The 16,336-nt window shown below is 47.0% G+C and overlaps 2 protein-coding genes across 2 annotated transcripts; both read right to left on the bottom strand.

The window, feature by feature from the left end:
- Positions 1 to 9,175: 9,175 nt before the first annotated feature.
- Positions 9,176 to 12,078, bottom strand: LOC119362630. The gene is made up of 3 exons (XM_037627876.1): positions 11,308 to 12,078; positions 11,089 to 11,232; positions 9,176 to 9,645 (listed from the first exon to the last, which is right to left on the bottom strand). The coding sequence occupies exons 1-3, from the start codon at positions 11,365 to 11,367 to the stop codon at positions 9,451 to 9,453; spliced, it is 399 nt and encodes a 132-aa protein (XP_037483773.1). The 5' UTR covers positions 11,368 to 12,078; the 3' UTR covers positions 9,176 to 9,450.
- A 156-nt stretch (positions 12,079 to 12,234) lies between these two features.
- LOC119362629 (haloacid dehalogenase-like hydrolase domain-containing protein 3) lies at positions 12,235 to 15,596 on the bottom strand. Its single transcript, XM_037627875.1, has 6 exons — positions 15,186 to 15,596; positions 14,702 to 14,808; positions 13,560 to 13,668; positions 13,317 to 13,478; positions 12,989 to 13,162; positions 12,235 to 12,648 (listed from the first exon to the last, which is right to left on the bottom strand). The coding sequence occupies exons 1-6, from the start codon at positions 15,456 to 15,458 to the stop codon at positions 12,601 to 12,603; spliced, it is 873 nt and encodes a 290-aa protein (XP_037483772.1). The 5' UTR covers positions 15,459 to 15,596; the 3' UTR covers positions 12,235 to 12,600.
- Between the last annotated feature and the right edge of the window lie 740 nt (positions 15,597 to 16,336).

Raw genomic sequence — 16,336 nt, 5'->3', positions numbered from 1 at the left:
GGTTCGAGAACAATATAGACATGACCGAGACACGTCTCCGGTAAATAACCAATAGCGGAACCTGGATGCTCATATTGGCTCCCACATATTCTACGAAGATCTTTATCGGTCAAACCGCATAACAACATGTTGTTCCCTTTGTCATCGGTATGTTACTTGCCCGAGATTCGATCGTCGGTATCTCAATACCTAGTTCAATCTCGTTACCGGCAAGTCTCTTTACTCGTTATTTAATGCTCCAACCCGCAACTAACTCATTAGTCACATTGCTTGCAAGGCTTATAGTGATGTGCATTACCGAGAGGGCCCAGAGATACCTCTCCGACAATCGGAGTGACAAATCCTAATCTCAAAATACGCCAACTCAACATGTACCTTCGGAGACACCTGTAGAGCTCCTTTATAATCACCCAGTTACGTTGTGACGTCTGGTAGCACACAAAGTGTTCCTCCGGTAAACAGGAGTTGCATAATCTCATAGTCATAGGAACATGTATAAGTCATGAAGAAAGCAATAGCAACATATTAAACGATCAAGTGCTAAGCTAACGGAATGGGTCAAGTCAATCACATCATTCTCTAATGATGTGATCCCGTTAATCAAATGACAACTCATGTCTATGTTTAGGAAATTTAACCATGTTTGATTAACGAGCTAGTCAAGTAGAGGCATACTAGTGACACTATGTTTGTCTATGTATTCACACATGTACTAAGTTTCCGGTTAATACAATTCTAGCATGAATAATAAACATTTATCATGAAATAAGGAAATAAATAATAACTTTATTATTTCCTCTAGGGCATATTTCCTTCAATGATATCCACTCAGGGACCTGTGGTCACCATGCGTCCTCTCGGACCATCGTGGCCAAAGCATACCGAGCGGGATTTTATTGGCCTCGAGCAAATGAGATGGCAAAAGATATAGTCGACAAGTGCGCAGGTTGCCAGTTCTACTCCAACATGTCTCACAAGCCCGCATCTGCCCTGAAGACTATTCCACTCATGCGGCCATTTGCAATCTTGGGATTGGATATGGTCGGGCCCTTCAAAACTGGCACGAGTGGCTTCACTCATTTGCTCGTAGCGGTCGAGAAGGTTACCAAGTGGATCGAAGCCAAGCCCATGAAGAACCTTGGAGCAGGCACTGCCATTAGTTTCATCAGAGAGTTGATATTCAGATATGGAGTTCCTCACAACATCATCACAGATAACGGCTCCAACTTTGATTCTAATGAGTTCAAGGCGTTCTGTGCATCTCAAGGCACTCGGGTCAACTATGCTTCTATCGCACACCCGTAGTCGAATGGACAGGCTAAAAGGGCAAATGGTTTGATCCTTCAACGGTTAAAGCCTCGACTGATGCGTGATCTTAAGCATGCTGCTGGAGCTTGGGTGACCAAATTACCATCAGTCCTATGGGGGCTGAGAACAACACCCAACCGGTCGACTGATCGAACCCCTTTCTTCCTAGTGTACGGCGCTATGGCGGTGCTTCCGAGCGACTTGCTACACAATGCTCCCAGAGTTGAACTGTTCTCAGAAGCCGAAGCAGAGCAAGCACGCGAAGACGCAGTCGATCCCTTGGATAAAGAACGTGAAATGGCTTTGGTTCGGTCGACCATTTATCAGCAGGATGTGCGTCGATTCCACGCTAGCAATGTCAGAGGTCGAGCGTTTCAGGAGGGAGACCTTGTGCTCCGAGTGGTTCAGAAACGACCTCACAAGCTCGCTCTGGCCTGGGAAGGTCCCTTCATCATCACCAAGGTGCTTCACAATGGAGCGTATCACATCTACAACATAGCCAAGAAAATGGACGAGCCACGTGCAGGGTACGCGGAGCTGCTTCGTCCTTTCTATACCTAGAATCACTCGACCCGACGAGTTGTAATAAAAGCAGTTCAGATTATTTTCCAAAGACAAGATCTTTACAGTATCTTAATGATTGGTTTCTCGTAATCACTTGTTTCCAAATCCCCCAGCGGGTGGCTTAGCCGTGAACCCGATTCGCCTAAGTTAAAAAAACACTCGGAGTGGAGAGCGATCCTCCCACTCGGGGGCTTAGCTGCGACCCCGTAATCGCCTAAGTTAAAAAACACTCCGAGTGGAGAGCAATCCTCCCACTCGGGGGCTTACTGCGACCCCGTAATCGCCTAAGTTAAAAACACTCCGAGTGGAGAGCAAACCTCCCACTCGGGGGCTTAGCTGTGACCCCGTAATCTCCTAAGTTAAAAACACTCCGAGTGGAGAGCAATCCTCCCACTCAGGGGCTTAGCTGCGACCCCATAATCGCCTAAGTTAAAAACACTCCGAGTGGAGAGCAATCCTCCCACTTGGGGGCTTAGCTGCGACCCCGTAATCGCCTAAGTTAAAACACTCCGAGTGAAGAGCAATCCTTCCACTCGGGGACTTAGCTGCGACCCTGTAATTGCCTAAGTCAAAAATATGCTCTGAGCTCTGCCATAAATACAATGTTCCGTCCCTATCCGCAAGGACGATGAGGCGTCGACTGAGCACTACCTCTAAGCTACGCCACAAGTACAATGTTTTGTCCTTATCCGCAAGGACGACAAGGCGTCGACTGAGCACCACCTCTGAGCTACGCCACAAGTACAATGTTCCATCCCTATCTGTAAGGACGATGAGGTGTCGACTGAACACCGCAAGTGCACTCCGTCACAAGTACAATGTACTTTAATTCGGCAAAGGCTGAGAAGATCAAGTCCACTTGGAACCGAAGGACAATTAGAAACAGTTTAAAAATAGAGCAAAAGCCACGGTAATCAAAGAAATCCAAGTCCAGATAAACCTTGCAAAAGTTCAGAACCGCAGCTGACAGAAGTACTCAGGCATCAAGCCTGAAAGAGTTTAACGATTACATAATCACTCGGCATTTCGAGGCAAATAAGGGTGGGGCGTAATGTTTTTTGGTCACTCGTCAGGAGAAGGGCTTGTTGGATCATAGGAACTGTCAAGATCAATGTTGTCTGTGATGCGAGTGGCAGCTTCAAGGAAAGTGTCCATAAAGGACTGAAAAGTGTGCTTCTTGGTGTTCACAACCTTGAGGGCCGCCAGCTTGTCTTCTCTAACATCCTTGCAGTGCACTCGGACCAGCGACAAGGCAACGTTGGCGCCACAGCGAGCGGACGATTTCTTCCATTCTTGCACTTGGCCAGGGATCTGATTCAGTCGAGTCATCAACGACTCGAGATCTTCTGAAAGTTCCTCCTGAGGCCAGAGTTCAGCATCAAGCCGAGTCATCGCCGCCTTCAGTCGGGCAAGATAAGCAACAACGTTTTCCATGCATGATTCCAACCGTAGCAAGTTCATCACAACATCATCTTTAACAGGACAATTGATGGGGTCGAGACCCGTCTCGACCCACCCAGTCTCAACCTCAAAGTCCTGACAAAGTTCTGCACAGTCGGAAAAAATGGTGAGTCAACAGTATGACAAGACATATCAATCAACAGCAACAAATCAGTAGAATGATAATACCTTCAAGCTTCAGGACCAGTTTTGCAGCAAGTTGTCCTAGATAGGACTCCAGCTCGCCCTTCTTGGCTTTGAGGCTTCCGAATTCATTGGTTAAGTTCTCCTTATCCTTCTTCAGTTGCTCGAATTCCCGATTGGCCTCAGAGACGGCAGTCTTCAGCTTTGAGTTCTCCCCTTCTAACTTGCTGACTGAAGCCAGCTTCTTGTCCGCAAGCACTATCTTCTCTCGCACCTCCTTTTGAGCAGCAGCAAGATCATGATCCTTCTTCTCCAAAGCCTCCTTCATTTTCTCTAATGAAATAACATTCTTCAGACGAGCTTGAAGTTGACGGTTTTCACTATGCACATCTGTTCGAGTGAAGTCACTTGGTTCAAAGAGACTAAAAGGATAAACACGGTGGAGTGCAGGTCACAAGGTGGACAGTTGACGATTGGTTACCTCCCATGATAGCCGCTTCATCCTGATCAGTCTTGAGGTTCTTCTTGGCCAGCCCCAGATCAAGACTGAGGCTGATTTGTTTCTTGTTCAGTTTGAAAAGTTGAGCCCCAAGATCACACGACCTCTGCGGTCAGCAAACAAGATACGTCATTCGGCGGAAACAAAACACAATCACAGTGAAAGTTACTCTAAGACTACTGCCGAATCAAACATTCAACAGTAGCCTCGGGGACTACACCAAGTGGGTGCACTTGGAGTGCCCCCACTGGTTTGGATCAACACTCAGCATGGTCTGTCTAGCGTGAGTTCCAAAAAAAGTAGATTCTCAGACCCCAGCCAACTGCCAACTGTCGACCGTGGTCTCGGGGACTACACCCAGTGGGTGCACTCTGCGTGCCCCCACTTGTTCGGACAAACACTCGACTCAACATAAGTCGAGTGAAGTGGAAGACCTATTAAACTCTAAGGCAGGCACACCCCAGCGGGTGATTGGATGTGAAACGCAGACCCATGATAGTAGATGCACATATGGGCAGCGGAGCAACAGGGCAGTTTTCATTATTCAAAAGTTCAGTCGGGAATCAACTAACCTTAACGTTGGTCTGCAGAGCCGTGCTGGCATTATAGGCCACCTGACTGGCCTCATGCACCACCTTCACTTGCTCCATCGCAAGATTCACTTGGCGAAGAGCCTCCCTGGCGGCACTTGTCGAGTCATCTGGAGTTTGGTACGCAACAAAGAGCGATAGTGTCAAGGCAGTCGAAGCAGCCACTGGGTCGAACGCATGGAGTTGTACTGGAGCAGCAGGGGTCTGAGCAGTCGACCCTAATGGGCGATCAGTCGACAGCGGGTTAGCGAAAGTGATGTTGGTCCAAACCAGATCTCCGAATCGCTTGACCACCGTCTCAAGCACCAGCATCGACTGAGGGACCTGAACCTCAGGCGCTTTCCCGCTTGAGCCCTTGCCCCTCCTCCTCCTCTCCCTCGGAGGCACTTCTTCTTATTCACAACCTAGAAGCATGACAACGTCTCGTGGAGCTGCAACAAAAAGAAAACATCATAAGTTCAACTGGCCGACAACTCAATCGATAGAATAAATTTTAGTCGAGCGGACTTACCAGCTCTGGAGGTGGCCACGTCATCGGCTTCCTCATCTCCTGGGGCCTTGTCAACATCCATATCAGTCGCGGCAGAGGTTGGGCTGGAAAAGTGCATGATCCATTCGGTCAGAATAGAAGAGTCAGTCGGTAGAGGAAAACACAAAAAGGAACACTCACCCAGAGGCAACAGGAACATCCATCTTAATCCTGGGCAGAGTCTTCTAAGCTTTTGGAGGAACGACCTTGGACTGCTTGGCGACTTCTTCCGTCGGCTCCGGGGTCGAAGTCCGAGTGCGCTTCTGCGTTTGGGTGCTTGGGGCCACGGTCTTGCTGCGCCCACCCACTGGATCATGGAGTAGCTTGGATCGACGTTCCGAGCGAGGTGATGAGTCGACCATCTCTTCGTCATCCTAATCGTCGCTCTCCTCTTCATCCTCATCGTCCGGAGATTGCCAATCACCGCTCTCCTCCGCGCTGTCTTCTCCTGCCTGGTCTTTCTCCAGAGCCTTTTCACCATTGGGCATCGAGTACATCTCAGTATAAACCTACAAGAAAAGAAGTCGAGTGAAAGTCAGTTGGATTCAAAGACAGTCGGAAAATGTATCCAAATACAGTCGGTGGCAAAGACTGAACCTTGTCTGGCTGGTTGCTGTCACTAAAGGGGTCGACTTTCCTGGCGCCTCTGGGTTGTCCTTGTTTCCTGTAATACTCCTCAACCACGGGGCCACTGTCTTAGCCGGTACTTCCTCGAGATGAACCCGAGCGGTGTCGTTGGCTCCAGAATACATCCACATAGGGTGGTCACGAGCCTGGAGCGACTGGATGCGTCGACTGATGAATACCTCCAGCAAATCCATGCCAGTGACGCCTTGATTGATCAATTGAACCACCCTCTCAACTAGCATGTTTGTTTCCACACTCTCAGCAGTAGTCACTTTCAGCGAGGAAGGAGTCTGAACACGATCAAAGGTGAAATGGGGAAGTCTAGTCGACTGGCCTGGAGTTGCGAGGTCCTGGCAGTAGAACTAGGTCGACTGCCAGCCTCTGACCGACTCAGGAAGGGTCATGGAAGGGAAAGATCTCCTCTGCCTCTTCTGGATACCCAAACCCCCACACATCTGGATGACATGTGTTTTCTCATCACTCGTATTTGCTTTCTTCACCGACTGAGAGCGGATAGTGAAAATGTGCTTGAAAAGACCCCAGTGTGGTCGAAACCCAGAAAATTCTTGCACATGGACACGAATGCAGCAAGGTATGTGATGGTGTTGGGAGAAAAGTGATGGAGTTGGGCTCCGAAGAAGTTCAGGAAACCCCGGAAAAAGGGGTGCCGAGGAAGCGAGAAACCCCGGTCGACATGGGTGGAAAGCAGAACACACTCACCCGGTCGCGACTGCAGCTTCGCCTCCCACTCCGGCAACCGCCCGGCACCAGCGGCGATCAGTCCAGACTCCACCAGCTCGTCCAAATCTTCCTGTCGGAGCAAGGATCGGATCCAATCGCCCTGGATCCAACCCGGTGGCAGCGCCGACCGCGACGATGACCCCCGATTCTGCTTCTTGCCTTTCGTCGCCCCTGTCGCCTTCTTCGCACGTTCCAGTGCTACCGTCTTGTCCTTCACCATGGTGGCGGAGCGGCGGCGTCGAGAGCGAAGGAGCCGGATGCAGCGGAGAAGCAGAAGAAATGGGGAGAAAATGGACGCGTACAGTGCAGGCGCCTCGGCTCCGTCACCTTTTAAAGGCCCACTTACGAGTGGCTGGCGCGTGGGCCCGGGCGATCCTGTCAAATCCCGCAATAGTCACATGCTGGGTACGTGGCGAAAAAGGTGGCGCGGGGATCGAGGTGCTCCTATCTATCCATCCCGCTTACCACGGCACGCTCTGTCCCGCGCACTTCCTCGAAATTTCGAATCCCGTGAGATCCGGGATACACCGTAACCAATCGCGCCAAAGATTCCGCGCCCAAAAACAACACTTGACGGATGATGTTATCAATTCACTCGGCAACTTTCTGAATCGATCAAGGCGAATGAAGCGAAGCTGAAGTTCTAACATGAGCCTTCCGTCCTGCGTAAATACTTGTGAAGTGCAGGGGTCGAAGCAAGATCAACTTCAATCTTCTTTCCACTCGGACCTTAATCCATTCGGGGGCTAATGATGAGGATACAGACCTAGGGTAGGGTCATAGGCCTGACCTATACGCCCTACCCAAGGTCACTACCTTAGAAGCAAAGAAGCTCAAGAGACAATAGGGAGTACTTAGTACAGCGTCGAGTGCGATCCACTCGACCAATCAACCACTCGGGTACCCCTCCTTCCCGAAGTCACACGATCAGTCAACCACTCGACCATACAAGAAACCACTCGACCTACTGAAGACCAGGAGTCACTCAGAACAGGAACGGGCAAACATTCACTCCGTAGTCTTTAAGGTCATTTAAGGCACTTAAGGCTGGTGTTACCAGTAATGCCCCAATATTTATGTACATTGAACCCTCTGTAACGGGGGATGGATGGGGTCCTGGCGAACTCTATATAAGCTACCCCCTCCTCTGGCACAAGGGTTCGCACCCCCTGTAACACACACACGCTCATATATTCCAGTCGACCGCCTCCAGGCAGCGAGACGTAGGGCTTTTACCTCCTCCGAGAGGGGCCTGAACTCGTAAACACTTGCGTACAATCTTGCCGTAGCTAGGACCTTGCCTCCTCATTCGTACCCCCTATACTTACTGTCAGACTTAGTACCACGACAGGCGCCGCACACGGCTATCAATAGTTGATGTGTGTTCTAGGCGCCCCCTCCCCACGTATATATCAATGGGAGGGGAGGGGAATAGCCTTGGTGCACCCCAAGTAGGAGGAATATCCTACTTGGGGGCCTAGTCCAATTTGCCCCCCCCCCCTCGGAGGGCGAAGGAAGGAGGAGAGAGGAGGGAAGGAAGGGGGAGGCCGAATCCCTCCCCTTCCTTCTCTCTTCTCCTCTTTCCTTCCTCCACTGGTTTGACCCATATGGGGGCGCAACAGCCCTTGTTGCCTGTTGTGTTTCCCCTTTTGGTCCATTAGGCCCATATCTTTGTCGGGGGGTGCCCGGAACCCCTTCTAGTGACCTGATATGTACCCGGTACCCTCCGGAACACTTCCGGTGTCTGAATACTATCGACCTATATATCAATATTTACCTCTCGACCATTTCGAGACTCCTCGTCATGTCCGTGATCTCATCCGGGACTCTGAACAACATTCGATCACCAAATCATAACTCATATAATATAAAATCATCATCGAACGTTAAGCGTGCGGACCCTATGGGCTTGAGAACTATGTAGACATGACCAAGACACCTCTCCAGTCAATAACCAATAGCGGAACCTGGATGCTCATATTGGCTCCCACATATTCTATGAATATCTTTATTGGTTGAACCGTTATGACAACATACGTTATTCCCTTTGTCATCGGTATGTTACTTGCCCGAGATTTGGTCGTCGGTATCTTCATACCTAGTTCAATCTCGTTACCGGCAAGTCTCTTTACTTGTTCCGTAAGGCATCATCCTGCGACTAACTCATTAGTCACTTTGCTTGCAAGGCTTCTTATGATGTGCATTACCGAGAGGGCCCAGAGATACCTCTCTGATACTCAGAGTAACAAATCATAATCTCGATCTATGCCAACCCAACAAACACCTTTGGAGATACCTGTAGAGCATCTTTATAATCACCAAGTTATGTTTGTGACGTTTGATAGCGCACAAGGCATTCCTCCGATATCCAGGAGTTGCATAATCTCATAGTAGGAGGAATATGTATTTGACATGAAGAAAGCAATAGCAATAAAACTGAATGACCATAATGCTAAGCTAACGAATGGGTCTTGTCCATCACATCATTCTACTAATGATGTGATCATGTTCATCAAATGACAACACATGTCTATGGTCAGGAAACTTAACCATCTTTGATTAATGAGCTAGTCTAGTAGAGGCTTACTAGGGACACAATATTTTATTTATGTATTCACATATGTATCAAGTTTTCGGTTAATACAATTCTAGCATGAATAATAAACATTTATCATGAAATAAGGAAATATAAAATAACATCTTTATTATTGCCTCTAGCGCATATTTCCTTCATAAATCCCCAATCATGTACTCTAACTTCTTTTTCTCTTTCTTCAACTCATCCGTCTGCAACACCAAATTGTCCCTCTCTTCCATCAATTTGTCTCTATCTTGCATTAGTTGGTCTCTCCCCTTCTCTGCCTTAGCCCTCACCATCTAATGAATGCTAGTGGCAGATTTGCCAGACATCTTCTTCTCAAGATCTTGGTTTAGGTTAGACAAAGCAAGCTGTGTATTGCCCAATTAGGAAATTAACTGCTCCTTGTCAGCTACCATCTTTGCAAAATCTAGTTTAAAAAATCTAAGCTCATTTTCCATCCTTTTCTTAGAATTTGAATGTTTTCTTCAGCATTAGCTACATTTCCCCTGAGCATAAGCTTGTTCTCATCATCATACATACCACGGATCCTAACTAGACTCGTCTTAAGGGGGGCGGCCCACTCTGGGTCAACCCACTGCACATAGCTGCATTTAGGTCCTTCCTATCAATTAAGAAAACAAACAAATTACAGTTAAATGCAAAAATTCAGGTAACTAGAAAAAATTCTGCTAACTGGAAAAATTCAGTTATCTGGAAAAAATTTAGTTACTGAACTACTTTAACACTAAAACTTGGGGCATTACTGAAATACATTAAGAGCACTGTAAATTATTCAGGGCACTGCAAATCTAGTTAGGGCACTATGGCACACAAAAAACTGTTAATTTTTTTGGTAACCAATTCTTCTACAAGAACAGATAAGAGCACATTGTTGGGGAACGTAGCATGAAATTTCAAAAAAAATCCTATGCTCACGCAAGATCTATCTAGGAGATGCATAGGCTTATTATGATGTGTATTACCGAGAGGGCCCAGAGATACCTCTCCGATACTCGGAGTGACAAATCCTAATCTCGATCTGTGCCAACCCAACAAACACCTTCAGAGATACTTGTAGATCATCTTTATAATCACCTAGTTACGTTGTGACGTTTGATAACACATAAGGCATTCCTCCGGTATCCGGGAGTTGCATAATCTCATAGTCGAAGGAATTGTTACAGTATATGTGGATATCACTAGCCCTTTCCATCAGCTCGGACTTTTGGTTGTGTTGGATAGTGCATGAAGATTAACATAGTATCAGAGCTAAGGTCTTGAGTTTAAGTCTTGGTTTGCGCATTTTATCTAAAAATTGTTGTTGCCCCCTTTTGTGTCCACGTATAGGCCTTTTGAGTCATACATGAGTTTCGCGTGCCGTCGCTCTCTTCCGATTGCACGTATTGACTAGTCTTCCCCGTCACACGTGAGAGGGGGTGTTACAGTATATGTGGATTGGACTAGCCCTTTCCATCAATTCGTACTTTTGGTTGCGTTGGCTAGTGCATGAAGCTTAACAGGAATATGTATTTGACATGAAGAAAGCAATAGCAATAAAACTGAACGATCATAATGCTAAGCTAACGAATGGGTCTTGTCCATCACATCATTCTCATAATGATGTGATCACGTTTATCAAACGACAACACATGTCTATGATTAGGAAATTTAACCATCTTTGATCAACAAGTTAGTCTAGTAGAGGCTTACTAGGGACACGGTATTTTGTCTATGTATCCACACATGTGTCAAGTTTCCGGTTAATACAACTCTAGCATGAATAATAAACATTTATCATGAAATAAGGAAATATAAAATAATAACTTTATTATTGCCTCTAGGGCATATTTCCTTCACACATGACACTAACATCCATACTTAAATGGAACTACACAGAGCACTGATTGCCGAAAATTAAATGAAATGACAAGGCAATATCATCCAAACCTAAATGGCACATATCCAGTTTATACAGAGCACATATCCACTTAAATGGCACTAGCATCTACACTTAAACTGTGTTAACTGAATATGCAGTTAACTGAACATCTGGAAATCTACTAACCTTTTGTGCACAAGCCAGGAATCTCCTTCCACTATCCACTGAATCAAGGGCCACAAACTTCTCACAGATGGCTTGGTGTTCACTCCTAGCAGCAAGATCTGCAGCAAGGCCTCTCCATTCTGAGCAGAAAATGGTGGCAGGAGGCTAAAACAAAATCTGCTCAGTAAAGTTCCCCATTTTGCCTAACCTTAAATGCCAGATGTACAGGGTCAAACTCACTTGGCTGGTAACGGAGTCACCGTCCGACGAGTAGTTGGATTCATCAATCCAGGAAACCATGTCGGCGAGCTAGATGGTGGTCGTGAGCTGGACGACGCGGCGAGGAGGAGAGCTGCGAGCAGAAAAGTAAGTAGGGGGAGGGGTGAGGAGGAGCCAACCGGATTCGAACAGAAAATAAATACAAAACTAATCTAGGTGGTTGTCTTGCGGATTGACATCGATAAATGATAGGGGGGTATCTGTAAAAACTGGGGGATATCTGTAAAAACTCCAATGCCGAGCGGCTCGGTCCAGCTGGCTCCACTTGGTTGCATGTGATTGGCTCGGGACTAAACATGCACATCCAAGACAAGTTCTAGAACTGATAAGTGAGCTTTGAGCTTTCGCAAGTTGTGGGACTAAACCATTACATCATCGACAAGTTCTAGGATTTGGGGTGCTTTTAACGTCATGAGCACTCGAGCGTTAGCTGCTACACCTTTTGATGGAGGACTTTGGCATCATGTAATTCAGCATCAGACGACATGGCTGTCGAGGATTGTCACTGGACCGAAGGGTCGGGCAAAAACGAAGGATGCCTTCCTGATCGACGTTAGCTGTGGCGTCACGGCAATAAAATCAGAAGTGCTCACATCAGTTGATGAAATTAGGGAGGTCACTTTTGAAGTACCCACAGCGCCTCCTCGGTTGAATGTCCGCTCCACCACACTCCCAAAGCTCGACTTCACCGCTGCTTTTCTGCAGTTTGACTTCAAAACATATTTTCCACAGTTCAAAGGGGGGGTTGGGTGCCTCGGAAGCATTCACATGTAGTGATGAAACAGACTATATGGAGCACCACAAGGCAATACCCTCATATTTTTTTTTTACCAAATCCAATGTACAAAATGCGGTGGATACGTTGGGGCCATTCTCGTGAAACACAGATTTCAGAGCACGCGGCAGGAAGTATCCAAATGATAAATCGAGTTCACTTAATTACATACGTATATTGTTGCTAGAATATAGACTTAGGAAATTAAGGCCTTGCCACAAAGAGACACTGCCATCAGTTCTCACTTCCCTGGAAAATATGTACAGCGGCCGGATAGCCACACACACACACCTGAGCAAAGAAGGGCCGGCACTATGTACAGAGGAGGCAACCTAAGCACCACCTCCCAGCCTTTTTATTGAAGCTCAGGGGGCACGGCGAGCATATACTCGACAGGAAGAAGGGAAGGGCAGCGATCCACACTGACCGCCCGCCAGGCGCAGCAGAGTCCGCCTTACAAGCAACCGCGGCGAATCACATCACATATTGTTGCCCATACCCACGCTAACTCCGATCCTTTCTGCGACCTGCGATACAGATGTGCGGATGTGAGCAACCATATAATTTCTGAAAATTGCAGCTGATATGAAAAGGGATGTTGCCCACTTTCGTCGGCATAAGAATACTAAAGAGATTCTTCAAAATAGAACAGTTACCAGGGTGCACCTAGCCAAGTAATAATCTGTAATACAACAGTTTGCTCCTAATGAACTGATCTTGGTAACAGCATACAGCTGCCATATCTTTATTTGCAGTGTATAATTAATCCCAACTAGACTGACAGCGAAATGCCACTCCTAGATGCCATGTTTGGACAATAATTGATTTCTAGTTCAGTTTTGGAGCAGACAAGACAGAAAAGCTTACTTCCTTGAAGGAGTGAACATCACTGCCGCAAAGCCAGGCATCGCAGCCTGCGTCCCTAGCTCCCCACAAATCATTCCGACGGTCGTCACCAATATGCACAGCCTCTTCAGGCTTCACGTCCAACAACTCGCAGGCCTTCAGGAATATTGTTGGGTTTGGCTTTTCTGCTGCAACCTGTTAGCAGAAAAAACAGAGAACAAGGGTTTAATGGCGAACATTAATAGGAAAACTGAAGGTCGAACTTATAGTTACAAAGGACAGTAGCTGCAGGGTCAAGGTTCAGTTAACAAGCTTAGTTAAAGCAGCTCATCTGTAAATGGAAACCGACCTCAGCAGATACAGCAACTGCATCGAACCAGTGATCGCAATTCAGGGCCTGTAAAAGTGGCCGGAGGCGGGTGTCAAAGTTGGATACAACAGCTGTTCTCACACCAGCCCTTCTCAATGCTTCAAAAACATATTTAGCATCAGGGTCAATGAGCCGCCAGGCCTAGCAAACATAAAACAGTTTGTGAGGTCAAACATACAATAGGAAGGTTTCAAATCATTTTGATTACAGATTTTCTCTTACCTTCTCAGTTGTATAGTAATGATAAAGTTCCTCAAAGTACTGTAAATCTGAGCAGCCTGTAGAAGAACTAACTATATGTTGCCAAAAGGGCCTCCCATCATCAACATACCTGGAGAAATTGAGAAACATAAGTCCATGCAGCAGCATATTTTTTTTAACAGGTTTGAAATGTTCGACTGAATGAATCGCAAATTTGTACGAAAATCCACATGCCCTGTGGGCTAAAAGGCAAGCTCGTATTTTATTACTATTTTGTGACAGGATAACTCCACGTTCCAAGGAGGAACTGAATGCAAGGCTGATAAGAAACAAAAGAATCGAATCGCCAGTACTACCTATCACCGCACTCCATATATATGTTGCGAAAGTCAAGTCCATTCAGATTTGTCTCCAGATAAGTATTATGAAAAACGCACCCAAGGATACTCAGTGCTCATAAAGCACACAAACCAGCTAAAACTAACTGTGAATATGCCAGAAACTGAAGAATCAAATTCTAGCATAAGAATAAACTCTCTACTTTCTGAATACTATGTGAAACTTAAGAATCAATGTTCCTACCCCACAGTTGTTCTTTTAGCACCACCAAAGACAAATAAAACTATCTCAGCCATATCTGAGAAGGTAATTGCATCAAGCACCAAATAGAACTTGGGACCATTCCAGTTTCTGGATCTCAATCTGAGCATTGAGAATTATAGAATCCTCACAGCAGTCTCGCAAATATCCCTCTGCGTTCTGGTGAGAACTTTACTTATGGAATTATACTTCTCACCAAGGTTTCTTGGCTCGCAGCTTAACTCAGATTGAGGGATAATTAACTCCGCTTGAAAATTTTCATATCTGCACGTCACTCTCAATTTTGAAGAGGCGGTATTTCAATCCAATTGATTAAAAAGGACAAGTTCGAGGAAGTGAAAGACAAGTTAGTCCAGAGTTTTCCTGATGTATAATCCTTGTTTAAATTGAACAAGGGCATTTATGGCAAGAATATCACCGTCCTAAATGCTATTTATTCATTTCAATACGAGTGCACAAGAACAAAATCAGACAGAGCCATCGAAGATGCTCGAATAGTGAAATCACATCACATCCAAACTCGCACTTGAAACAAGAGGACAATCCAAAGGTAAATGCCATACCTAAGCCGCGATCTGCCCCATGGCTGCGAATATGCCTGCCGGTACCTCATCAAGATCTCATCCTCCGAGTACTTAACCCCATACTTTTCGCCTACTGTTCTGTACACCTGTATTAACATTCAGAGCACAAGCCATATTAATCAAACCCGCATGCATGCCCAATTAACACAGGAAAGGGAGATTTTGTCCGCAATTCATCATGCATGGAGAAATAAATCCACACAACCCAGAAATGAACAGCAGAAGCAAATCTGTCCAGGTTCTCACAACCCAAATCTATGAACAATTGAACACACACGAAGGGAACGGCTTACGGGAGTACGGATCAGATCGATCCAAACGCCACGCATTGCCTCAGCGTGTGCACCGCATAGAAAACATGCAGGCCTCCGTCAACCATGGGAACGGCCAACAGAATCAAGCGGAACAAACAGAGGAACATGAATTGGAGGTGCGGTATATGGGGGGAAGGGCGTAGGCCGACCTGGGCCATGGGCTCGGTGGGGGCGAGGAGGGTGCCGGCGGCGTCGACGAGGATGGCCTTGTGCGTGATGTCGCCGTAGATGGCCCTCCGGTAGTCGTAGTACTCCCGGGCCCCCATCGGCTCCCACCGCGCGCCGCCCGCCCCGACGACCGCTTCCGGGGCCTCCGCCGCGGCCGCCGTCCCGAGGTGCCGCCGGCCCGCGAGCGCCGGCTGGAGCCGGGCCGCAGCCGCCGCCGCCGTCGCGGTGGCCGAGCGCAGCCGCGCCACCGCCATTGTCAACGAGGTGGCGGGGTAGCAAGTCTCGGGTGGCAGGTGGGACCGGGCGCCAGAATCTCAGGTGGTGGCTCCGCCGTGCCGTGTTCGAGCGTGCGCGCGCGGTCGGTCTCTCCTGTGGCGTGCGTGGGTGTGGGTGTGATGCGGTGTGGCCGTGTGTGGGTGCGCGGTGTTTATAGGCAGGCGGAGGGAGGGAGACGAGCGGCGGCCGGTGACGCGAGCGTGATGGCTATTTGCTTCCTGTGGCTGCCTTCACCTCCTCCTTTCCTCGGGTTTCAGGGACAGTTTTGGGCGTCACAAAATTCCTTGCATTTTATTCACAAGTAAGTATGAGTACTTGTCTACCCTCCATTCCGAATTAGAAAATGTTTAAAAAAAATTTTGATTCAGTGTATATAGACGTATTTTAATATGTTTATTCACGTTTCAGTCTATATGCCGTCTATACTGAAATATCCAAAACATCTTATATTTATGAATGAACAGAGTAATTTTTTTCCTAAATCGCATGTATATAGATACATTTTAGTGTTTGTTCGCTCATTTCTGTCCGTATATAGTCCATATTTAAATATTTAAAACATTATATAATTCGGAACATATGTTATATTTTTTTATTCCTTTTTATGAAAAGACCAATGATCATTTGTTAAAGTGGACCAACCCTTTAAACTCATCTTTATATAATTAGAAATTGAACACGGGACCTGAGGGCATAGACACCGTCCTCCTCTTGTGCACTCGTACGTGTTATGCCGTGGGCCGAACTCGACGCCGCCTCTACACTTCTGTTTATTGTTGGAGCCAGGAAAACATTCTATGCAACGGCTAGGAGTCTTCACGCCAAGCCAAAAGACATCTAAAACAGGAAACAAATC

Source organism: Triticum dicoccoides, chromosome 2B, assembly GCF_002162155.2.
Source record: "Triticum dicoccoides isolate Atlit2015 ecotype Zavitan chromosome 2B, WEW_v2.0, whole genome shotgun sequence".
In the NCBI taxonomy this organism is placed as follows: Eukaryota; Viridiplantae; Streptophyta; class Magnoliopsida; order Poales; family Poaceae; genus Triticum; species Triticum dicoccoides.
Note: the sequence above shows the minus strand (reverse complement) of the source record. Positions and strands in the feature narration are given on the sequence as shown.